At 44.8% G+C, this 24,555-nt stretch overlaps 1 protein-coding gene across 5 annotated transcripts in view; it reads right to left on the bottom strand.

Moving 5' to 3' along the window:
• The window catches only part of LOC147133213 (cell adhesion molecule DSCAML1-like), a 53,280-nt gene that overhangs the window by 3,446 nt on the left and 25,279 nt on the right, over positions 1–24,555 (bottom strand). For 2 of the 5 annotated variants that reach the window (XM_086012602.1, XM_086012601.1), the window contains exons 5-32: positions 24,069–24,347; positions 22,507–22,782; positions 22,019–22,315; positions 20,712–20,984; positions 18,802–19,086; positions 18,553–18,672; positions 18,294–18,470; positions 17,586–17,785; positions 12,989–13,085; positions 12,385–12,513; positions 12,128–12,295; positions 11,852–11,922; positions 10,945–11,185; positions 9,862–10,047; positions 8,963–9,118; positions 7,267–7,406; positions 5,099–5,252; positions 4,502–4,619; positions 3,731–3,894; positions 3,562–3,660; positions 3,108–3,296; positions 2,730–3,017; positions 1,859–2,014; positions 1,736–1,766; positions 1,509–1,627; positions 1,186–1,338; positions 670–870; positions 261–572 (exon numbers count right to left, since the gene is read on the bottom strand). In XM_086012602.1, coding sequence (XP_085868728.1) covers positions 261–572; positions 670–870; positions 1,186–1,338; positions 1,509–1,627; positions 1,736–1,766; positions 1,859–2,014; positions 2,730–3,017; positions 3,108–3,296; positions 3,562–3,660; positions 3,731–3,894; positions 4,502–4,619; positions 5,099–5,252; positions 7,267–7,406; positions 8,963–9,118; positions 9,862–10,047; positions 10,945–11,185; positions 11,852–11,922; positions 12,128–12,295; positions 12,385–12,513; positions 12,989–13,085; positions 17,586–17,785; positions 18,294–18,470; positions 18,553–18,672; positions 18,802–19,086; positions 20,712–20,984; positions 22,019–22,315; positions 22,507–22,782; positions 24,069–24,347 — 5,079 coding nt within the window. The remainder of the gene's footprint in view (positions 1–260; positions 573–669; positions 871–1,185; positions 1,339–1,508; positions 1,628–1,735; positions 1,767–1,858; positions 2,015–2,729; positions 3,018–3,107; positions 3,297–3,561; positions 3,661–3,730; positions 3,895–4,501; positions 4,620–5,098; positions 5,253–7,266; positions 7,407–8,962; positions 9,119–9,861; positions 10,048–10,944; positions 11,186–11,851; positions 11,923–12,127; positions 12,296–12,384; positions 12,514–12,988; positions 13,086–17,585; positions 17,786–18,293; positions 18,471–18,552; positions 18,673–18,801; positions 19,087–20,711; positions 20,985–22,018; positions 22,316–22,506; positions 22,783–24,068; positions 24,348–24,555) is intronic. The other 3 variants (XM_086012604.1, XM_086012603.1, XM_086012606.1) reach the window with 2 other exon arrangements.

Here is a 24,555-nt window from a genome sequence, read left to right as displayed (position 1 = left end):
CTCCTTCAAATACAGAAAGGCAGTGTTTCCCCACTTTTTGAAGGAACAGAACAGTTGCATGCAACTGCAAATCGCGAACATCGAAATGGAATTGATGGCACCTCCCTAAAAATGTTTATAACTGCCTATGGATGGAACAAGATGGTGGCAAATCACTACATGAAGCTCCTCAACTAACTTCAACATAGTTCCTTTGCACCAACATGCTACAAGATGGTGCCAATCAAGATGGAGGAAATTCTTATTTGCCGTTAACTTACTTTTGTTTGCGCGATGAGGAATGGGCACAGCCACATTTTTACCACGGTCGTAGTCCTGCGGTTTGGGAGGCGAGGCGGTGAAGCGGCAAATGCCCGGCTCGGACGGCGTGCTCAGGGAGGTCATGCTGTCCGCAGGGTCGTTGGTGCCTGTGGTCATTTGGTCAGAGGAGCTGTCGGAGATGAAGCACTCCGTGATGGTAAACTTGGCGTGCTGCAGATGCTCCTCCAGCTTGGCGTGCTCGTACGCCCTGGCCAGCTCCTCGTAGGTGGATGAGGCGCTCTCTGTAGACACCATGCTGTTACGACCCTTATCTGTAAACACGCACATACAAAAAAAAATAAATAAAAATCACCACCATTAAGTCAACACAAACAATAGCGGTGTTAAAAATTCCCGGACGTGTCTCACCTGTGTCTTGGGAGAGGCTGGCGCTGTAGCTGTCACTCTCAGTGGCAGTGATGCCATGAGAGCCCATGGTCCGCCAGTCTGAGGTCAGAGTTCGCGCAGAGGCCGTCGACTGGCTCTGACTGGGTCGGCTGAGCGTCCATTGGCTGGAGTATCTGTTTCGGGAGCTGTGAGCTGATTTGATGCTCTTTCTGGAAACGGGGTCTGAAACATGGTCCAGATGATTAAAGCCGTGATTGCCGACCACTGTGCTGCGTCGTAAATGATCAACAGGTGTGCCGTGCGAAATTATCCAGTTTCACTAATTGGTCCACATTATGCCCGTGACATATAAGGCCCATTTTTTAGGCGCCAGTTCACTCAGCGTACAAACCGGCACATCTTTATTTTCGTGGCAGACCTGACAATTTAGTGACGGATAGTAGACTAGACTTTAGACCAGGTGAAGGGTGTCTAAGTTGTGGCGCACAATCTCTGATGGCTTGTTTTCGACACTTCATAAAGTCTGAGAGAACCTACTTGTGCCTGGACGAATGTCGGACATGTCAATCAAAGGTCCAGAATTTTGGATGAGGGCTTGATGGTGAAGAGACACGCCTGTGCAGAAGTTCTGCGGGTTGACTGATTGGCTGAACTCAGTGTCTGTCACTGGCACCGCAGCCTTGTCCTCTCCTTTTAGAGACAGATCAACAATAGAATGATTAGACACATGGTTAGTAGAAAAAAAAAAAAAAAAGACTCTGCATTATCACCTCTCACCCCTTACTAAGCACCCCCATGACTTTGTATAAAATAATAAGCAGCCTACAAAATGGATGAATGGATATCTGTCAAGTGTGCACCTATTTGTTTGATGCCTTCCTTGTCCTCAATGAGCAGCTGAACACGGGGTATGTCGATGTGCAGCCGTGGCCCCTGCGGAGGGCCCTTCACAGGAGTGTCAATACTGCGGTTGTTCTTACTGCACACAAAGTACAATGTACTTTTTATTAGCAGGTATTTGACAGATTCTTAGGACTTCTGGAAAAATAATCTTCCCCCTAAAATAAATAAAAGCTTTATATCCCACCTGATAAGCATCTCCGCAAGGCTTTTAGCATCTATAAATAAAGACAATAATATTAGATAAAAACATAACAGTTCATCATGAATGAATGTCATTTTTCCAGCTTGTTTTACTGCTTTGTCTTACCTCTCAGTCGTTTCAGTCTCTTCTCTTTACGTTTCTTGCGGATAATGAAAAGCAGAGCAACACCAATGGTGACCAGAATGACAGGAGAGCCGATGGAAAACAACTTTTTCACGTCATCACCCTCCCCACGGGCGGATTTAATGGGAGGGATTGTACCTGTTGTGGGAAACATGAATTTAGCAATGTTGTATATTAAAAACTGGGAAGGCAGTGAGTGCTATTTGCAGTGGTGGGAAACAACGTATAAATACTTCAGAACTGTACTTAAAAGGGAAGTCAACCCAAACATATTTTTTTAAGAATATGTCCTTTGCAGGTCCACTAGTTGAAACACAGCATTCTGATTAATATTGTGCTTGTGGAATATGAGAAATCCAACCCTTTTTAGCCATCTCAGGGGGCGGCCATTTTGTCACTTCTGCCGACTTAAGATGACATCGAAGTTGCTTAGGGTTCAGATACCGACCAATCATGACCCAGGTTCAGAAAACAGGTGAGCCGTGATTGGAGGTTATCTGAGCCCTGAGCAACTTCGACGTCATCTTCAGTCGACAGAAGTGACAAAATGGCCGCCCCCTGAGATGGCTAAAAACGTGTGGATTTTGCTGCTTAACTCATATTTCATATTAATCAGAATGCCTTTTTACAACTAGTGGGATTGCATAGAACATATTCGTAAAAATAATTTGAATATGTTTGGGTTGATTTTAAGTACAGGAGCAGAATCAATACTTCTACTTAGCAAAGTCTTTTTTTTAATTTTTGTTTTACCAATAGCAATAATTCTACAGGGAGTGTAGAGTAGCTCTACCGCTAGAGTAGGTGGCTGCTATGTTCAATGAATCAGGAGATGCCTTTGAGTTACACTTACTTCCATCGTAATCGGTGGTGGCAAACTGAGAGCTCTGGTTGCCACAGCCAGCACTGTTGCAGGCCTTCATTTTGAGCTCATACCAGGTTGCCTCCCGCAGCTCACTGAGGAAGAGCTGAGTGGTGGAGTTGGCTTTGAGGCTCTGCCAGGCCCAAGTGCCTTTGGGCCTGAAGTCCAGCATCATATCAGTGATGGGGCAGCCGCCGCTGGTCCAACCCTGCAGGTTGAGGCCTGCGTGGGTGGAGTTGATGTGGGTGAGCAGCGGCTGGTCTTTGTTGAACACGGGCTCTGTGGAGAACAAGGGCAGCCAGAAAGATGAAAAGGAGTCACAGAACGAGAACTGGTGAATAAACATACAAGTATTCATTGCAGACTCACCTCTGCCATGTGTTTTGGCTTCAATAATCTCACTGATGCGCCCTGAGCCCACACTGTTCTTTGCTGCCAACTTGACCTTGTACCATGTTCCACAGCGCAGATTGTCCAACCTAAAGGAACGCTCACTGGAACTGATGAAAACGTCCCTCCACTCCTCGGTGTTGTCCACTGAATACTGAAGCACGAAGCCTACACAATTATACCAAAGCTTTCAGTTAGGCACAAGACGCATGAATGGGGGAAAAAAAAAAAATAATTTTTAAATCTGCTGTTATATCTGTTGACCACTAGGCGGCAGAAGTCCCTCGCATTTAGATTGCCTCCTACTTAATTCAGAAGCTGCTTATTTATACCTAAAATACATGACGTTGAGCTACAGTGTAAATAATGCGTCACAGATATTGTGCTTTCCACAATATGTGACAGAAGCATGATGTGGATGTAGGCGACGTACCTCTGATGGAACTTCCACCGTTGTCCCCGGGGATCCAAGCCAAGGTGATGGAGGAGGTGGAAGTAGTGGAGACAGTCAGGCGGGGCTGGTCTGGAGGAACTAGAGGGAAAACACATTGGCAGTGAGTGAGCAGAAACCATATGACGAATATGCATCATGCTTTCCTTACCTTGCACTACGAGATTGACAATGATGGTGTCAAAACCAAGCGTGTTGGTGGCCGTGCAGGTGTAGTAGCCCGAGTCTTCCGCTTTGACTGAACGCAGCACTAGTGTGCCATTGGGTAAGATCTGCCGCTGACTGTCCGCTGTCACTGGAATGGCCGAGTCCTCGCTGACGAATGACATGCACGTTACAGGTGTTAACAACCTCATCGCCAATGTTTCAAAACAAATTCCGTCAAGGAAGTTATGTTGTCATCGCTGTGGCTGTGCGCCCGCTAAATTAACGGCATTATGAAGAAAGTTGGCCTTTATAATGGGTGGAAATTAAAAACGTCTCCAGTCTTATCTGATTTGAACTAATGTGCCATGATGGTAAAGATATCGACTGAAGTGGCCGGAATTGAAAAGTAAAATCCCATTTATCATCGATCCCATTTAGGGAAGCAGTAGTTCATTCATAAGGACTTGGCATTTGGAAGCAGAACACTTTAAAAACAGTTGGGTTAAAAATAACACAATTTGGGGTCAAAAATGGATGGATTGGGTCAACTTGACCCAGCTTCTTGCATTGTTTTGTACAAATCAGCCCAATATTTTGGGTTGTTTTGTACAAAACTATTCACCTTTGGCTTGTTTTCTGCCAAAACAACCCAGAAAGTTGGCTCAAATTGACCAAAGTCCATTTTTGACCCCAAATTGTCTGATTTTTAACCTAACTGTTTATAGAGCGCATTTGATTGGAGTTTGGTACGCAGAGTCGTATCTGATCAACTGACCTGTCCTTGGTCCATTTGATGGTTGGAGCTGGCTCCCCCACAGACTTGCAGGGCAGACGAACTTCTTTCATCCAGGGCGTGGTCACCGTTCCCCCAAAGGACAAGATTTTGGCTGGGACTGCAAAGCAAGACACAAAGACATCTCACACAAAGTGTTTGACAGATACACCCAAACAGGCTGTCTTAACCCCCATCTTTTGTTTGCTTTACAACTGGCCCAGTTTGTCTGAGAGGAAGGCCTTTATTCATGGCCGAGCCCCGCCGCTGACCTCGCAGTTTCTCCAGTCTATCTTCAACCCATAGATCCTCCCTCTATTGATTCTCGCCTGCTACCTCTCTCCCCAAGGGTCATTTTACTTTGGACTAGATAGGCCCTGTTCATCACCACATAATTAACAACAACGTTTCTTGCAACATAGCCGGCACTCAATCAATACTACGGCTGTCAATCAATAGCAGCGAGCGCCGACAGAGCGAGGAGGAGGGCCAGTGATGAAAGTGATGTGTGAACAGGAGATCGTGTGGCTGTTTAATAGCCATCTTTAGGGCGCTCTGGCTCATAACCTTTACAAGCCTTTACAGGCCTTCACGACCCACCTTTCCCGGCTGGCTCCACTATGACCTTTGAGCTCATGTTGCCTCGGCCGGCAGTCGTCACGGCGGCAGCCCAGATGTGGTATTGTTTGCCTCGGCTCAGATGCGTGATGTGGTAGAAGAGCATTTCTGGGTTGGCCTCGTACTCACTGGGAGCCTGGGAAAAGAGGCTTGCGTTAGGGGATTACAAATTGCAAACTTCAATTGATTACACTTCTGTCGATCATACATTCATTCCTCGGTGGAGTGGTCCAAGTTACATAGCAAAGTAAAATATTCCAGAATATGTTCCATGTGGGGCAGGCCCAATAGTTGAAACAAGGCATTCTGATTAATATTGTGTTTGTGGAATAAGAGTTAATCCACCTGTTTTTAGCCATCTTTGGGGGCGGCCATTTTGTCACTTCTGTTGACTAGAAAATGACATCACAGTGTCCCAGGGCTCAGATAATGACCAATCATGGCTTAGCTTCAGAAAACAGGTGAGCCGTGATTGGTCGTTACCTGAGCCCGAAAAAACAGTGATGTCATTTTAAATTGACAGAAGTGACAAAATGGGAAAAGGCCCCAGAGATGGCTAAAAGCGGGTGGATTTTGCTGCTTAACTCATGTTCCACAAAGTCTTCATCAGAATGCCTTGTCTCAACTAGTGGACCCGCATAGGACATATTCTGGAAAAAACAAATGTTTGGGTTGACTTCCGTTTTAACAATTATATTTCATACATTTTGTAGATTTAGCATAAAACATTATACTTCAGGTTCTTAGTATGGCGTCACATAATATCAGAATTGTTTTTGTTGTGCTTTGCAGTGGTGTACAAAACATACTGAGAGATGTTCCTGATGTTTTTTATACACATACCAAAGTGTTCAAGTATAAAATAAATGCTGCCATCATTTATTGACCCCCTCTAAATATTTTTTTTCTAAATAATACAATTATCAAATATATCCTCAGTATGATATTCTCATTATCGTTGTCCATCAAATATGACCATTATCTGTGAAAGGGCCCAATTTTTCACACAGCTTTCATTAGACTTTTCAAGTCTATATAATCTTTAGTTCAGAGAGTGCAAATTAAGAATGTACGTATAAAATGTATAAAAAGGTAAATAGTGGGAAAAAAAAGCCAATTTAATTTGAACAGTTTAAATTATTTCTACAGTTTGGGCTTGCTCGCAAAAATACACTGCATGTTGATGCCTCAATAAGGAAATGTGTTCATGTGACTGACGTCCCAACAGATCCATCTTTAAAATGATTTTCACACTTGAGCTGCGGGCAGCGCAAACACGCGTACGGCAATGCGCACAAAACACTGCATTCTCTCAAGTCAATCTCCTGTTGTGTCTCTTTAATCTGTTCATCTCTTTGCCGCTCATCTTTCGGCTCCTTCAGAATTTGCTTTCCCCTCTTTCCCTCTCTGTCTAAATCAGCGAGAGGGACGCGGGGAGGGAGGACGTGTGCGTATCTGCGTGTGCGAAGGGGGTGCGAACATTCCACCAGAATAGCGGCCGTGTTGTGGTGATCCAGGGAGTGATACAGGGAGATAATGAAAAGACGGACAAAAGCACTCTCATCTCGATGTGACTGATACCCTCCTCTGCTCCCCCCTCCTCCACTTGCCCGTCTGTCACTCCACCCCCTCTCTTTCTCTCCCCTCACCCCCCCCCATTTCCCCTCGGTCTGTGCCTACCTCTAATGGTGTCTTTCTTTCAGCCGCCCTCCCTCCCCGTCTCCCCGATCGCGCTCATTTACATTGCGCTCGTGCACAGAAATTGAGGAGCGTTTTGGAATAACAGCAATAGTGAGAGATAGCAGAATTCGCTGTGCGATGTGCGCCACCAAAAGTGGAATGCCACACACGGGCGTGTAAAAGCAAATGGCTGAAATGTGATGTCTGTGCGCCTCTCGGATGCGGCAGTGTGCATGTGTGAGCTTGTTCTCTGCCTCATTTGCATATCTACGTCTCATCACGTTGCCAAGACAACCTCATCTGTTCATCTGGGAGGGCAGGAAATAAGGCGACGGCGCAAACACGGTGAAAGAGTGACAAAAAGACGCGCATACAAACACACGTATCGAGCTTGCAAATTCTCATATTGTCTGAATCCCCCCCCCCCCTGCCCCCAAACCATGTTTTTATCTTGTATTTGAGTCGCTTACCGGCTGTCCAGACCCCGGGCTGGAGCAGTAGATGGTGTACTTGCGGATGACACCGTTGGGTTTGTGGGGAGGCAACCAGGACACGACCACGCTACTGAGAGAGGAAGGAACTGCCTTGATGCCAGCCGGCGGGCCAGGAACTGCAGAAAACATGGCGGCAGATTAGCAGGGCAAGCATGTACTGCATATTCATGGCATCCATGCAGATTTTGGCGCACTATCCTTTCCATGCTAAGTGCCGGGTGTCTATTAAAGTGATCGGGCTCGTTTGCGGCTTTTTGGCCTTATCCCTCACTAAGCTGCTCCGGAAGGACGGGAAAAGAAGTGCCTTGACATATGTTCATTCAGACGTTGGTCAGCAGTTCTGACACTGCGACACCCAGCATTCTCCTAACTCGCAAACCCACAAACAGATTAGACAGTAAATGTCTGATCCTCTGTCAGCCACTTCAGCTTGACACCGCATGTAGCTTAATACGCTCGATTGCGAGTAATCAAGCCAAAGCCTCAAAGAGTTTAAAATGAATGCGCAAACACACAATGGCACTGGACAGCGTGAGAGTGAGGCTTTTGTCTCATAAACTACAGAGTGTAGGGTTCACAGTGTCAAACCGATTCAATTCCTGACATAAATATTAGGTGTGCCTGACAGTGGGCCTCATCTCAGGGCTACCGAAAGAGGCACCGCAGCGTAATGCCAAGCCTCTGTAAATCCATCACCAATTCCCCCCCAAAAACGTAGGCCTCCCTGATCCCGCTATTCAGCCAGCCAGTGACTCAGTACTCAGAGAGGATGTAACAGGGCAGCTTTTACAAGCCAAGGCAAGGGTGAAGCATTTGATAGCTGCTGATCCCGGGGGAGTGAGCATGGGTGGCGACGGGGGAAGCACATTGGCGCGAATGAACCTCCATGCGAGAGTAGTCTACGTAGTGGGTGTGGCGGGAGGTAAATCCCATCTGGTGCCCAGAATGTGCCCGGCACATGGCAGGAAGACAAATATTCTGCAGCCCGCCCTTGTGTGTGGCCCATGTTAAGATAAGGCGGAACAGCACAGTAGCACAAAGGAAACAGGAGCACTAACACGATTGATGCATTTATGATCCGTTGTACCGATAAGAAGAGGGGCAATTGACAGTAAAAAAAAAAAAAAAAGGCACAATAGGCTATATGATGTTTCTTCCTATCTTCCCATCTTCAACCCTTGTTTGCCAACCATGCCCCCTCCTTTATACAGAGCCGCGGATCCGACAATAATCCCGCCTCCAATGGTGTAAGCACAAAATTAATTCTTTCTAATCCGAGAGGAGTTCATCCTTCTGCCCATAGCGAGGGGGCCGATGGAAAGGATGCAGGCTCGGGATGATGGTTGACTCCCGTGCGCTATATGCTGCGAGATAGAGAACAACATCACCCCCCGCCCCCCTCGGCTTCTCCCGCCAGGCCTCGCTCAGCCCTGAGCCGTGTACCCAAAGCCTCTTAATTCTCATTAGCACCACTAATGGAGCTTCCTAGCATAAATGAGCTTTTGTCACGGGTTCCAGATACACCCAACACCCACGTAGCTACTCCACTACCTCTTGTACTCTCGAGCACATCAATTGCATTATTCTTTTTGGACATTTTTCAACACCGAAACGCATGAACGCATCTTTGGAAATTACTCGTGTGTGTGTGCGTGTGTGTGCGTGTACTCACAGTCTTCACGAGTTTGGATGTACAGCACATTGCTGCGGACGCCGTCACCAGCTTGCGTGTACGCCAGCACCTGAACACTGTAATTGGTGAACTTCTCCAGCCCTCGCAGCTCCACCTGCTCTCGTGTGGTGGTGATGTTCTGCATCTCTCCCCACTCTGATGATAATTGAGTGATTTAATTCATGAATTATCACCGGCTGTATTTTCCTTAGAATAACAACAGTGGACCTCCACATATTTGCGGTGTGGCATTCATGGATGTATTAGCTATTTCTGGGGGCCCAATCCTCCATTATTATCTGAGGCCAAGTCAAAGCAATAAAAGTAAAACTTTGGCGCCATCTTGGTATCCAGGAATAATGTTGAAGTGAGTTGAGGAGTTTTATTTACGCAAAAAAAGTGTTTTTCTGCCGTCTTGTGGCACATTGGTGTCAATGAACCACGATGGAAGTGAGTTGAGGAGTTTTATTTAGACCAAAATGGTCTAATTGCTGCCATTCTGTGGTATCGATTTGAGGCGTCAATTATTCAATTTTTTTCCCCCCGCTAATAGCAGAAGTTCACTGTACACAAACATAAACCATTGGACATGTACAACTACAAAACGACTGTGACAAAAACAACTCAAACCAACATTTTATGATTTAAAATCGCATCCACAATATTAGCAGCGCTGAAATACACACTGGCAGGACACTCTACTTCTACGACAAGCACATCGCGCAGATGACATTTACACACAAACACGTTTGACTACAACAAACAAATCAAAGATACACAGAAGGAGGAAGTGCTTTATGAGGTACACACACGTCAACGACATTGACAGTGAGGTGGGGGGGGGGGGGGGGGGGGGGGGGCTGTTTGGTGACGTTTAGAATGATATAGATGATAATTACTCTGCATTGGCCATTGGGCCCGGCCCCCACAGCACCCACCTCCGTCGGGGAAGAGGGACCAAAACACCACCCGGTAGCCTTTCAGCACACCGTGCAGCGTCAGCCGTGGAGGCTCTGCCCATGTGATCACCGCCTCATCCGACGTGACCGAGATGGCTCGTACGTTCTGCGGGGGTTCGCTGGGCACTGGGGACATAGCGGGGAGGGGGGGTGGGGGGTGGGGGGGGGGCGTGTTAGTGCTGCGGCCGCAAAAGACGCGACTTTTTAGGTTAGCGCTGCATCCGCGCGGGTTATTGCCGTCGTTAAAACGGCCTGACGGATTTCGCTAGTCCGCCGAAGCGCTGACATTTGAGGAACTCCTCAACGCCGCAACCCACAGGCAATCACGCCAGGCATAAATCAGTCAAATAAACTCAAATTAGCAGCTCAATGGCTTCTTGTCCTATGCGAGCTTTTAGAGAAACGCAGGAGTAGAGCGGGGAGGAGAGGTGTCTGTGGGAGGGGGCGTTGATGTTGATGGGGGGGGGGGGGGGGGGGAGAGATGAATAGAAAAAGAGAGACACCTTAAGGGGTTTCAATGCAAACGAGCAGGGTGGGGCGAGTGAGATGTGGACGATAAAATCTAGAGAAAGGCGATGTTCATCGTTAAAGTAATTGCGGTTGTGGCGACAGATACAGACAGCCTATCTGGGCAATCGCAATAACATGAAACAGCCAATCTTGATCAAGGTGTCGACACAGCACCCACCAAAGACAAAGCGGCATTATGGCCGAATGACAGAATCATCAGAGAAAAATAAAGCAAAAATATTTGACCCAGATTCAACCAAAAGCAGCGGGACTACGACAAAGACAAGGTGAAAGAGGAGCCTAATAAGGTTCCTTGTTTCTCCCTTGACTTCTACCAGCCTAACGAGGGAGCTAATTAAAGGAGAGAGAATCACGGAAAGGGGGGAAAGGGGGGGAGTGCTACAAATCCACTTCAACCACTTTTGTGTTACTGTTCGATTGTGGCTTTTATGCAACAGAAAAATAGATCTGTGGACTATTTTGTTCATCTGTCACCATAAGTGTCTTCCTTACCGTCTTCCAGTGTGGTTGCATTGATCTCCGTACTCGAAGGCCCCGTCCCAGCTCTGTTGAAGGCCTGGACCACCACTCCGTACTGGGCGAATTTCTTGAGGTTGTCTAGCGTGTATACTTCACTGTCTCCAGTTGCTTTCATCTCCACGATACTGTATTGGCCATTGCTGCCTGGGCCGTTTTCTCTGTAGCCAATCTGGTAGCCACGGATAACACCGTTCTGCAGCTCTTTCTTCGGTGCCTTGAGGAGATGTGTTGATACAATTCAAATGGGCTGATCTATGTTAAATTTCTTTTTTTTGGTTTTTACTTGGACATATAGGGGAGGTAAAATTATATGGTTTCATATAGTTGGAGGGGTGGCGTGACTAGCTGAATAAATAGCTAGAGCAGCTGAATAATAGTTTCCATAATTGTAGGGTTCTGTGCTTGCCACTGATTTGCACTTGGATGCACTTGATCACAAATAACTGCGCAAAATAACCACAATTTGCACTTGCCTCAGGAATTGTGTCAGGATTCTGATCACTGAGCCGAAATGCAAATAAATGCACTACTACAATATAATTTAATCCTCAGATATAATTCAACTCTGCTCCCTATATGACTGTGAGCAGCAGAGACATATGGCGAGCAGTATGAAGATGACATCCGAGCAATCTGATTGGATGCTTAGTCAGCGCTTTGAACAAATTCCATGGCATCGCTCGCACATTTTTTGGAGCCCGTGATACCTTGCCTGACAAATCTAATATTTAGTGTGTTTCAGCTGCGAAATGTCACAAACTGGGAGTACAAGTGCAAGAAGAGAAATATATATTTTTTCTCTAACACAAAGCAGTACCAGTGGCTTCTCTCATCAGCATTGCCACAATTAAGATGATAACACATATAGTCACTAATTTACCCTCCATGTGACCCGAATGCTCTGTGACGTCATGGGCTGCAGGATCACATCCATTGGCGGCCCATCAGGCGCTATTGAAGGCAACACATTGAATAAATTATCAATGTCAAACATCTAAGGGTTTTTTTTGTCTTGTTCTACATTACAGCAAGATACAATACAATGCAATACAATTTTATTTATATAGCGCATTTCGTAACAGCTAGAGCTGTAACAAAGCAAGCACTTTACATACAAACAACAAAAAAATAGCCATAATACAACAAGATCACTTACGTGCTTCCTCTGTACTGATTGTCAGTTCTTTGCTTGGAAGGCTACGGCCAATCTTGTTATAGGAATACATGCGGATGCTGTATACACACGCTGGGTGCAACTCTACAATGTTGGCTTGGTTGTTGGTGGGTGAGATGTTTCTGGTTGTGTACATATGGTCCCAGGAATCTGACAAGTGGAGAAATTAGGATTTTTGTTTTGTTTTATGAAACAGATCATCAAAACTTGTCATGAAGGCTTTGATTTGAACTACCTACCTGACTTGTTCTTGTACTCAATGTCATAGCTTGTGATGATGCTGTTGCCATCAAACCTTTGGATCCAGCGTAGGTTCATGCTCCTGTCCTTCACCTCCCTTACTTCCAGCTCAGGTGGATCTGGCGGTTCTGTGTGTTTGTGAATACAGAATTTGTAAGATCAGATATCTGCATTGGACTGCAAATACAAACAAGAGTGCTGTCTTATTATCTCCAATTAGGGATGTAACGACTAATCGAAAACTTACAGACTAAAAATGTATTCGAATCGATTAAGCGATTCAATTATTCGATTAATCGGTTTGATTAAATTTGTCTAAAAATTGTGTCTTTACATTTTTTGCCCATTCTAGATGCATAGCAAATTTTGAATGTGCAGATCAAATTATGCACTTGCACCAAACATCATTGCATATTGCATAAGTGGATGACTGCAGCACCACACTAGCGCACAGAGACAAGCATGTTAGCGATATTTTAAAAATCGAATCGAAAATCGTTAACTGAAAATCGAAAATCCAACCAAATCGGGGCTTGAGTAAATCGTTACATCCCTGGCTCCAGTGCTTTGTTAGATTTGAGATCCGTTCCCTACGCAGGATACCTTGCACAGTGAGTTGGATGAGTCCTCGACCTTCTCCGTAGGAGTTTATGGCGTGACAAGAGAAGAAGACAGAATCTCCTCTGTCTGCTGGGTTCAGCTGTGAGCAACAAAGATTATAATTATCTAATGACAAAAAATATACACTAACATGAGCAACTTAGTGCTATATTTGTAAAAATCAATTGTGCCAAATACCTTAATTCACTTTCATTTAGTTGAGAAAATCTATACTTCTTGTTCTACTCTTTGAGGTAACAATACAGATTAACAGCCGGTCTTGCTGTCAGAAAGCAAAGGTTGCCAAATTGTCTCTGTGCAATATAGTCAGTTTTTCTATCATAATCTATACCTGCTTGTGAATTGTTGATGTATTTAATTATTTAAAATACCACGACTTCCGGTGGGACGGTGGAGCGACATGGACGTGTAAAGTAAGAGCTCCCGCAAGCCAACGTTTTTAATTCTGCGAAACTCGAGTTAACTAGTTTTCATGCTGAGATGATGAGTGGAGTTCCAACAAAATCAAGGCGTAAAAGAACCCCGGACAACCACGGAAAAGAAAGGATAAACGCGAATTGCGACAGCAAGCTAACACCGGAGGCTAACATGGCGTCCTTTCAAGGCAGCTTGGACGCTATAAGCCAACAGATTCAAGAATTACACAATGGATTGAAGACAGAATTGAGAACTCATAGAGACGAAATTACTACTCAAATGAAAACAGAACTGTCAGACTTCAAGGAAGATATTGATAAGAAAGAAGGATTACACTACTACACCGGCGTCGGCTTGAGGTGAAATGCAGTTGGAATGGTGACTTGCCGAAGGAAGGTGACGTAATCGTGGTTTTGACGGGACGTGGACATGTATGCAGTTGGCAAACGGGAGACTCAGGCGTCATGATGACTGGTAAGAGTGTTTTAATCCTTATTAGGTTAAATCTCATTGCTGGACGGGGGCCCTCTCTTCATGGGAGACCTTCCCCCTCAAAACAGAAAGATGGTCAAATTGAGATGTGGGTTGTTGACTCATCTTTGTGGAGGTTGTGTTGTTTGAGTATAGTTATGACTAGTTTGTTTGTTCATGTTCATAAATTAACAAGGAGCCTGTTGGGGAATTTCGAGTTGAACAGTATTGAAGATGAAAATACTTTCCTTGAATGTCAATGGCTTGGGAAACCCAGTTAAAAGGGCTAGGATAATGTCCAAACTTAAGAAGGAAAAGACACACATAAACTTCATACAAGAAGCTCATCTGTCAAACCATGAGAACTGAGAGAGGTTTGGATTCAGAAATACATATTTTAGTTCACATTCTAATACTCGTAAAAGAGGGGTAGCAATATTGATATCAAATATGGTTAAATTTGAGCTTCGTAAAGAAATACAGGACAAAGAGGGTACTTATGTTATTGTGAAGGGAATGATAGGTCAAACAATGATAACTCTGGTAAATATAAATGCACCACCAGAGAGTAATAAAGTTTTTTTTAAAGCCTTATTTGATAATATTGCCCTGGAAGCAGAAGGCATATGCATTTGTGGCGGAGACCTCAATGTGGTGATGGATTATGACTTGCATAAGACTAGTTTAAAGAGAAATAAGAAGTCGATCACAAAACTAGTGAAGAATACGTGGGATGATATGGGAGGCATTTGAATTCTTCGCAAAGAGACTTCACTCATTATTCAGCCACACATTCCACCTATTCCAGAATAGATTTTTTTCTTTATGCAGAAAGCGGACAGAGATCAAAATTAAAGAATGTAGTATCAGTGTGGCGGATGTGTCTGATCACAGTGCAGTCTACTTGAAAGGCTTGAATGGTAAAAGGAGAGATACAATATGGAGGTTGAATGTTGGAATATTAAGCAATAAATCAGTCAAAGAACAAATTAAAATGGCTATGAAGACATATCCGGAAGAAAACGATAACGGGAAAACGGACCCAGCTATATTGTGGGATGCTTGAAAAGCAGTTATACGGGGCAAATTGATCACAATCACAAGTAATCTAAAAAAGGAGAAAATGAAACATTATAGAAATAATATTGCAGAATTGCAATGCTTGGAACAGAAACATAAGGGGAAGAAGAAAGTTGATTCTAAAATAATACAACGGATGACTGAAATAAGAAAGGAATTTAATAATCTGCTCCAACACGAAATGGAGACTAAAGCAAGATATCTGAAACAAACCTATTAAGAATCAGGTCCTAAAGCAATGAAACTGCTGGCCAGACGCTTCCGAAAGCAACAAGCGGTAAATACCATTAATAAAATTCATGGCCCCAAAACAAAACAAGCGAAGTTTGAATCAAAAGAAATTGAAAATATTTTTAGAGACTATTACAAGGATCTTTATTCCCAGAAATCACCCTCAGACCAGACTGATATTAAGGCTTTTCTTGAGCCCCTGAATTTACCTTCAATAGACACAATACAAAATGAGAAAATAACGGCGGAAATAACAATTGTGGAAATTCGAAAAGCCATCGGAAAATTAAAACCAAATAAGGCCCCTGGCATCGATGGATTTTGGTCTGAGTGGTACAAGACATTTATTGAAGAATTGACACTATTACTTTGCTCCACCTATAACTGGATTAAGACAAGGGCCAAAATACCCCCCCCCCGACAGAGGCAATCATAACGGTGATCCCTAAACCACTGAAAAATAAGCAATAGTGTCAGAATTACACATCTATGTGAATATTAAATGTTGATTATAAAATGTACACCTCAATCATATCAAACCGACTCAAACCAGATTTAATAAATGAAGACCAATGTGGGTTTGTAAGAAATAGACAAACACAAGGTAATATTAGAAGAACACTGCATGAAATACGTAGATATAATATTCCAGCAGCTTTCATCAGTTTAGATGCAGAAAAAGCATTTGACAGAGTTAATTGGGAATTTCTGTATTTGACTTTGGAAAAATTCGGATTCAATGTGAAATCAACTCAATGTATTAGGTCATTATATTACAAACCCACAGCTAGAGTGAGAATCAACGGCTCTTTATCTGACAGATTCGCACTGGAAAGGGGCCCCAGACAGGGATGTTGTCTGAGTCCCCACACTGTTTGCGCTATGTATTGAACCGTTAGCTGAGATGATTACAAATGATGATAAAATTGAAGGGATCGAAGTTGATAATCAAAAACATGTCATTAGTCTTTTCGCAGATGAAATTATGATTTATTTAAGGAATCCAGCAGACTCATTCCTCCACCTTAAACAAAGTCTGGATAAATTTGCCCTTTATTACGGTTACAAAGTGAACATATCTAAAACGCAGATCGTTATGTTTAATTGTACGCTGACTCAAGAATTAAAGGATTGGAAAATAAAGTGGAATGCCAAACTAATAAGGTCATTTCTGTGATAACTTTTACGTTAAGAGATATGGTACCATGTCATGAAACAATTGAAAATAGGAAAGGAAATTGGACTGCTGAAATGGATTTCTTTTGATTCAAACTTCAAACCAAGAAAATTGGACGATGGGTTTAAAATTTGGGCAGAAAAGGGCATTATGGCAATATGTACTCTTATTAAAAGGGGAGAAATGATAAGCTTCCAGGAATGAAAAGATACATACAATTTGACAACCGGTAATAGGGACTTTTTTAGATACTTGCAAGTGAGAGATTATTATGATAAAGAAATTAAGAAAGGTGAAGAAGGAATACACCGTATTATAAAACTATTCGCACGAGCTTATGGTGACACCATCCCGAAAATCGTCTCAGTTTTGTATCGTCGTTTGATGGATTCTAGGTTGAGAGTCAACACTGTGTGTAAAACGTAAATGGGAGGGAGAGCTGGGTGAGGTGATTCCTGAGGTGACATGGTATGAACTGTGGCGGACACATAACTCAACATTGTCTTCACCAAAATGGAAAGAATTCAATTGGAAAAATTCAATACGGTATTTTAATACGCCTAACATTAAAAGTAAACAAATTAAAGCTCAACAGCCATGCTGGAGGCAATGTAAACACATGGACCCAAGCCACACACACGTGTTTTGGGAATGCATTCATATCCAACCCTTCTGGGGGAGCATCAACTCAGTTCTCTGCGATGTTCTGGGACATGTGATCCCAAAGTCTTGTTTGATTTTATATTTGGGACACTTGAAAGATGCAGTGCATAAAGAAGGCCAATATCTTGTCAATGTTCTCCCGGTGGCCGGTAAAAAGGCTATAACAAAGAAATGGCTTAAGTCTGATCCGCCATTGTTTAATCAACGGCTATGGATTGTGGATGAAATACTGGACATTATGTACAGACTGAAACTGAAGAGGATCTCTTCTCGAAGAACTGGGGTAAATGGTTGACATTCAGGGAAAGACTTTGATGGACAATATGAAGATGGCATTAACACAGGCTCATTTCTTGTTATTGTTTTTTTCGTTTTTGGTTGTGTTGATCTTGTTCTAAAAATGTGGAATAAACAAATATTGTAAAAAAAATAAAATAAATAAAACTAAAAAAAAAAAGACCACACATAATTCTTCCTCCTCTGCCACGCACGACCATAAAGACATCAGACATGTCATGTACGACGCGCTCGATATTTGACCTTTAGGGTCGAGATGACTTCATCGCCCTTCTTGTTGATGGTGATTGAATAACGGGGGTTCCTCTCCGCGTCGATGACCGTGTCCCCTCTTTCCCAGCGGATGATGATGGGCTGCTCGCCTCGAGCTGTGCAGTTCAACTCCTTGGTCTGACCCTTCCTGGCCATGGTGGTGTTGGGGTGGCTGGTGATCATTGCGGGAACTGAGAAGAATCAGAGAGCCGTGTCAGTGTGACAAATGGCATTACGTGGCATAATGAGACAAGGGTGCAGGGGAAAAGTGATGGAAACCCAAGCTATATTACAAACGTCTCCATATCTTCCATTTCACGCTTTAAGCCCCGCTGGCTGCATCTTTCGCGCCTGCCTCTTTCCGCACCCGTGCTTCGATCTCTTCTCTACTCGGACATAGATTATTGATTATACGCCTTTTTCTGGTTTTGTTTTCATCACTAATTCATCAAGTCCTTTTCCCCGACCAACGCTGAGCAGTACACAGACAGGCAGATGAAACACATCCTTCAAGAGTTAATCCACCCCTAGTTAAGGACAGAGACGTGGTTTTTGATATGGTTTGGTCCACGGTATACAAGCAAAAATGCACCTTTTAAGTGTCAGTTGCCCACCAGAAATTTCAGGATTACCTTTGCATACGCGTGTGAAAAAAAAAAAGAAGCTGCGTTCAACCCAGAGGATATGATTGACACTTACTCTTGACGGTGAGGATCATGCTCTTACTGATGTCTGAGCCCACTCCATTGGAGGCCTGACACAGGTAGTAGCCGCGGTCGTCCTCGAGCACATGTCGGATGAGCAGCGATCCGTTTGACATAATCTGGATGCGACCAGTTAGAGGGACCGGATGGTACTGCTGGGGGTTTCCGACACCTGCACGACCGAACACCTTTTTACTCTGATAATTGTTTATTTGAGCTGTTGTAAAACTGTTGGGACGCTGTCATTATCTTACCTTTGGCATGCTTCCACATGACCTTTGGGGGTGGGTAACCCTCCACAGAGCAGTTGAGAACGCCAGCTTTGCCGTAGATGCAGTCCTGGTTGTTGGGCTGCACCACAAAACGCGGTGGCACTGAGAAACACAAAGTTGCACTCAACTTATTTGAATCCAGTTGAAAATCTGGCTGGGAAATGGCTGAGTTCTTCATATATCATACAGGATCCCTACGCAATTCACCATTTGCACGTATCATTGCCTCACCGGTAACAATCAGCTGGCGCTCCCAACTGACGGTCGCGGCAGCGTTGCTGGCGATGCAGGTGTAGTTTCCGTTGTGTTTTAGTGTGACTTTGGATATTTGGAGGGAGCTCATGAACTCTTTGGTCTCTATCGCAACGCCAGAGGTGGGCCCTGGCACGATGAGCTGGCCGTCTTTGTGCCAGGTGATGCGTATGGGCATGTCCCCTGATGACACCACGCAGGCGATGTAGATGAGCTTCCCCACTGAGGTAGAGGGGATGTCGAAGGGCTGGATGAGCGGTGGCACTGGGGGAGCGAGAAGAACAGTTGAAAAATGACCGTGGCTTGATGTGATAGAATGGCAGCTATGCTGAGAGAAGGTCATTGGCCAGTAGGGCTCCTTCTTTGCCCCCTTGGATCCCCCCCCCCCCCTCCTGTCCCCCATCTCCTGTAGCCCATAAGAGCTACTCTGGTTAGGATCCAATTGGCAGGAGGAAGTCATTCCGTTGCCATAGTAATGGAGGTTGGCGCGGTGGTACTACAGCTGAGACATCTGGGGGATTTAATCTAGGCTTCATTATTATTCATCTAATTAAATCAGACACACGCAGGCACATGCACACACCCTTAAACACCTCTGCAGCTTGCCCAGCCACCATCGTTACCCCACTCAGAGATAAAACGAGTCAATAAGTCTAGCCTAAAACACAAAATATACCGTAGCTATGGCGACCAGTAAAAAGTGGCCTTTTTGTTTACTAAATGGCAAGGACCACTTTTGGAGACTACGTCCTTGGACAACCAAAATGGCAACAAAATTCACCGGCAGCAAAAATCCTTTGTGATTCATCAAAACTATTGCACAATTGAAATGGTATTTCAGTAGTTGTTGCCCCCAGATTCACATGCTTCGATTCTTTGTGCCCCATTGACCAATGAAAGAATTGACATGTAGAGTACTAGTCATGGCCACCAAGCAGTTGGAATGGCAAACTGCGTGCTTAAAGCACGGGGCCCTGGGACGGAGAGTTGACTGGAAGAAGAAGTCGGACACAGACACGATAAGGAAGTTACTCTCGGATTTAAACCCAGCGCGAAACCAGCCCTTATCCTCATTAGGGTTGCAGGTAAACTCGAGACTGTTCCAGCTGACTTTGGGCGAAAGGCGGTGTACAACATGGACTGGTTGTCTGCCAATTAGGGCACATACAGTAGAGACAAACTCAGACACACTCACATTCACAACTACGAAGCTCAACATGAATTAAGCACAGAGAGAATATGAAAACACCACATAGGAGAATTGAATCTCGGATTCAAACCCCAAACCTCAGAACTGTGAGGCGGACTTGCAGACAGCATGTGAATGCTTATTAATACAAATAAGTATTGCAAATTAATCACTAATGCTGTATTACAAAGAGAAAATAACATTGGGCATTGCTTGATGTGGTTGCCTACTGGTATAGACTGTAAAAAATGCATTGTCTGGCTGTTTTTGACTAATAATATTTTATAAACTGACCTATTAAAGGGGAAGTCACCCCCCAAATTTTCTTCACAATATTAGGTTCTATATAACCCCAGTAGTATAAACACAACATTCTGATTAATATTGTGTTTGTGCAATATGAATTAAGCAGCCAAAATCCAGAAGGCGGCCATTTTCAGAAAACGGCTGAGTCGCGATTGGTCATTACCTGAGCCCTGAGCAACTGTGATGTCATTTTCAGTCGACAGAAAGGGACAAAATGGCCGCCCCCTGAGATGGATAAAAATCTGTGCATTTTGCCACTTAACTCATACTCCACCAACGCAATATTAATCGAAATGCATTGTTTGGACTAGTGGAGGCGCATTGAACGTATTATTGTCAGCAAAATTGTAGGGTTGACTTCCCACTCTAACTTGAATAGATTCCTTCCACGTACCTTTGACCGTAACATGCACAGTCTGGTTGATTGACACCTGGGGTTGGATCAGAACACTACAAAGGTAGGTGCCCTCGTCGGCGCCCTTCTGCACGTCCGTCAGCCGCAGGGTGCCGTTGTCAAACAACACTTGTCGGTGATTATCGGGCAGCTGCATGCCGTCCTTCAGCCACTTAATGGAGTAGTAAGGGTACCCAATGACACGGCACGTTATGTACGTGTTCCTGCCTGCCACTGCCGTCATGTCCCGCATGGGTCTGATTCGGGGTGGACCTGGAGACACGGGGAAAAGAGGGAGGGGGTGGCGGGGCGGACACAGTGGTCGGAAAGACGGGCCGATGAGGTGAGGGAGGTCGTGGCAGAGAGATGGAGCAGCCATGGAAACAGAAGGTGAAGCGATAAAGGTCGATGGACAGAGTGATTGGGGTAAGTTGAGAGGTTACAGGGAGGTTAGTTTTGCTCCCTTTGTTAAAACTGACTGAGGATATTGGTATTATCTTAACCCTACTGATACTGGATACTGCAAATTGACTAGCAAACAGTGGTACCTTGACTTACAAGTTTTGATCCGTTCCATGACCAAGCGCCAAACTCAATTTGCTCATATATCAGATCAATTTTCCCTATTGAGATGCCATTAATCCATTCCAGCCCCCCCAAACCCCAAAATGTTATGAAGAAAAATACTACGACGGTATCTGCTGCCACAACAAACCGTACTAATCATAACAATAATACTACTGTACTTCTAATAATAGCAGCAACAATAACATCTCCCAGACAATTTGGATGCGACTCGGCAACCTTGCCGTAATTTGCCCTTCACTGAGACCTAATTGGCGAATTCCGATGTAGAGCAACATACTGGCTTTAAAAAGTGAAATAACTGCACATAATGTCACATTCATGTTCGATGTGCCCCTTTAAGGGGTTCAGCCATTCATGCTACCTCAAGAGTTGGACTCTGTTATCTGTGTGTGTGAGCATCTGGGTGCGAGTTGTGGTCAATAAACAGCTGAATCTGATTTCTTTTTTCTTTTTTTCTTCCCCCACATCACTCGAACAGCTTGCTCCTTACTAAAATTTTGGGCTGGCAACACAAATATATAAATAAGTAAATAAATAAACAAGAAAAGAAATCAGCAAAGCAATGGCTCGTAACTTGAAAAAAAAAAACACAAGTCGGGGCACCCGTAAGTCAAGGTATCAGTGTATTTACATATCTTTAGATAAATCTATCACTAGCTGTACTGTATTTGTATAGAATGAGGTGTAGAGTGCATTTATATTGAAAAGCAGACAGGCACCTCTTACGTTTATGCGCGCTTGGTACTCGGCGCTGCCGGCCGAGTTGCGTGCGACGCAACGATAGACTCCCCCGTCGCGGATGAGCGGGTTGCTGACGTTGACGTGGGACACGGTCAGGCCGTCGGACTGCGTGTACTGGCTGGTCTTGTAGGTGGAGTCTCGCACCACGGGCTCATCGTCTAGCGTCCAGGTGATGGAGGGCGGCGGTGCTCCTTTGGCCTCACACACGAGGGAGAACGGCTCGCCGGGGTTCACCACCTTCTCGCTGAAGGACGTCACAATGCGAGGGGTGCCGTCTGATGACATAAGAGGCAAAGCTCGTTTTCAGGCAGAAAATCACACGTTTGCACATTCGAATATGAAATAGAATGCAACGACAAACGGGGGTTTGCGCCCCCGCTGTATCAAGCCGAAGCCTTTCTTTTATTTTGCTGTACTAACGTCCCCCTCCATATTTACGCGGCATCTGAACTTGTCTCCAACATACCCTCGAGCAGAATGATGGAAAAGTCCTGAGATGTGTGGCCCTTGCGGGAAGCAAAGCATTGGTAAGCCCCGGAGTGGAACTTTTGTGCTGCGGTGATCTGCAGGGTGTCATTGTGTTGACCCTGGATGGAGATGTGCTGGTCGGGGAAAATGGCTTCCGCGTTTCGGTACCAGTTGATGGTATATTCTGGAGAACCTTCCACGGTGCAGGTGAAGAAGAGTGTGCTGCTAATTCCGGTTTTCAGGTTCTTGGGGGATAAGGTCACTCGAAGTGGATCTGAAAGCAGGACGTACCGCAAATGAAAACGTTTGAGGTGGAAATCACAGAAAGAATTCATTACGGTTTATTGTTCGTCACAACATAGTGCGCTAAAATAAGAAGCCGGGCTAATTTGATTACGCAGCCTGCGATCGGGATGATATATACATGCACATATGCAAATTGAATGATGCTATTTACACCATTAATGAAGTTCTGTCGAGTGATTTTGGGGTGTAAATGCAACGCACCAAGTTTCCATGTCACAGTAATAAAGGGAAAATTTATAAAAAGTTTCCTTCATTTGCCTAGTCAGTTCAATCAGTTTGTATCCTCAGTGATGCTCTAACCTTTTCTGTCCGGAATTCAAATGTTCTGTTCTTGGGTAGGCGAACTGAGCCTTAAGAGAATCACAAACTAGACATCCGCAAAAGTAAAAATAACAAACGTGTTTTTCGCAGGCTTCCTGCGTTTCATCATTTTTGTCATTATTGTCTAAAGCGTGCCCAATTTACCCACAACGATTCTCACCAGTAAGTGTAACTAATTCTCTCATCACCTAGTGAAGTAACCCGAATGTCGTGCAGATTGATGAGCATAGTGTATATTTACAATCACAGAGGAGGGTGAAAAAGGGAGCGGGAGCACAATCAGCAGTGGTGACTCAATTAGTTGGACGAACTCATTAAAAAGCAGCTGGAGATATCGCTTCACATCTATGTCCACTTATGTGTGTGCGCAAATGTCAGTGAGCAATAAGGCAGCTGGTGGTGTGTGCTAGGGGGCATTGCTGTGCCTTGCAAGCAACTCGCCCCCCCCCCCCATCCTGTCAAAGTCACAGAGTGTGCTGCCATGATGTGCCCACTGGCAAAGCTGAACGCCTCCCCGTTCACTGTCTGTCTCGCCTTTGTTTTGTAGCATGCATACGCACTTTTACCTCTCTGCCCGACACTATTATGATCATGTTACTTTGTTGATAACGTCATTCTGGCCTGGCCCTGGTGGGGTGTCATCTCATCTTGTCTATGACCCCTGGCCTCTACCACCATCTTCCCACACCCTCCTCCTCAGTGATGCTGAATTGTGCTGGCAGCTGCGTTATGGCTTCAGTCTGAGCAAATTACATCCCTGTCGCCCACTCTGAGACCTGACATGTTGGGGCATCATATACAGTAGCGCGCACGTGTTTGTTACAGACACTCACACTCGGTACGCGCGCCCGAAACCAAAAAGTGAGTGTGTGTATGTGATTGTCTGCCAGCTAGAGGAGAGAGTGCGGTAGTCTGTCAGTCGCGCTCACACACCTATTATGTGAAGCTGTCCGGACACTTCCTTCGAGCCAAAGCTGTTGGTGACTTCGCATGCGTAGTTGCCGCTGTCTTCTTGTCGCAGGTCACTGATGGTCAGCCCCGTCAAACGCCGTGTCCAGCGGGCGTCCGAGGGCAGCGGGCGGCCATCTTTCAGCCAACGCACAGTAGGGCTGGGATAACCTCCTGCTATGCAGGGGAGCTCGATGCTCTGGCCCGCATACACTTCCCCTGCTTGGAAACTGTCCAGGATGGTAGGTGAGGACTCATTGGGGTCTGCGGGGTTAAATATGGGAAGATTGTATCGATTCAAATCAAATCAGAAATGTATGCCCAAGATCAACATATTTAGATGTAATATAAACAAATTGTGACTTGTGTTCAGAAAGTGAGGTGCAGCAGATAATGATTCTCTCCTAATTTAGGGGTGTTGAAGCTATTTTCATTTCGGGTCACATTGTGATAGTGATTGTTGCCCTCATAA

This window comes from Filicampus tigris, chromosome 17 (genome assembly GCF_054856515.1).
Source record: "Filicampus tigris isolate MCC_2025a chromosome 17, RoL_Ftig_1.0, whole genome shotgun sequence".
Classification (NCBI taxonomy): domain Eukaryota; kingdom Metazoa; phylum Chordata; class Actinopteri; order Syngnathiformes; family Syngnathidae; genus Filicampus; species Filicampus tigris.
Note: the sequence above shows the minus strand (reverse complement) of the source record. Positions and strands in the feature narration are given on the sequence as shown.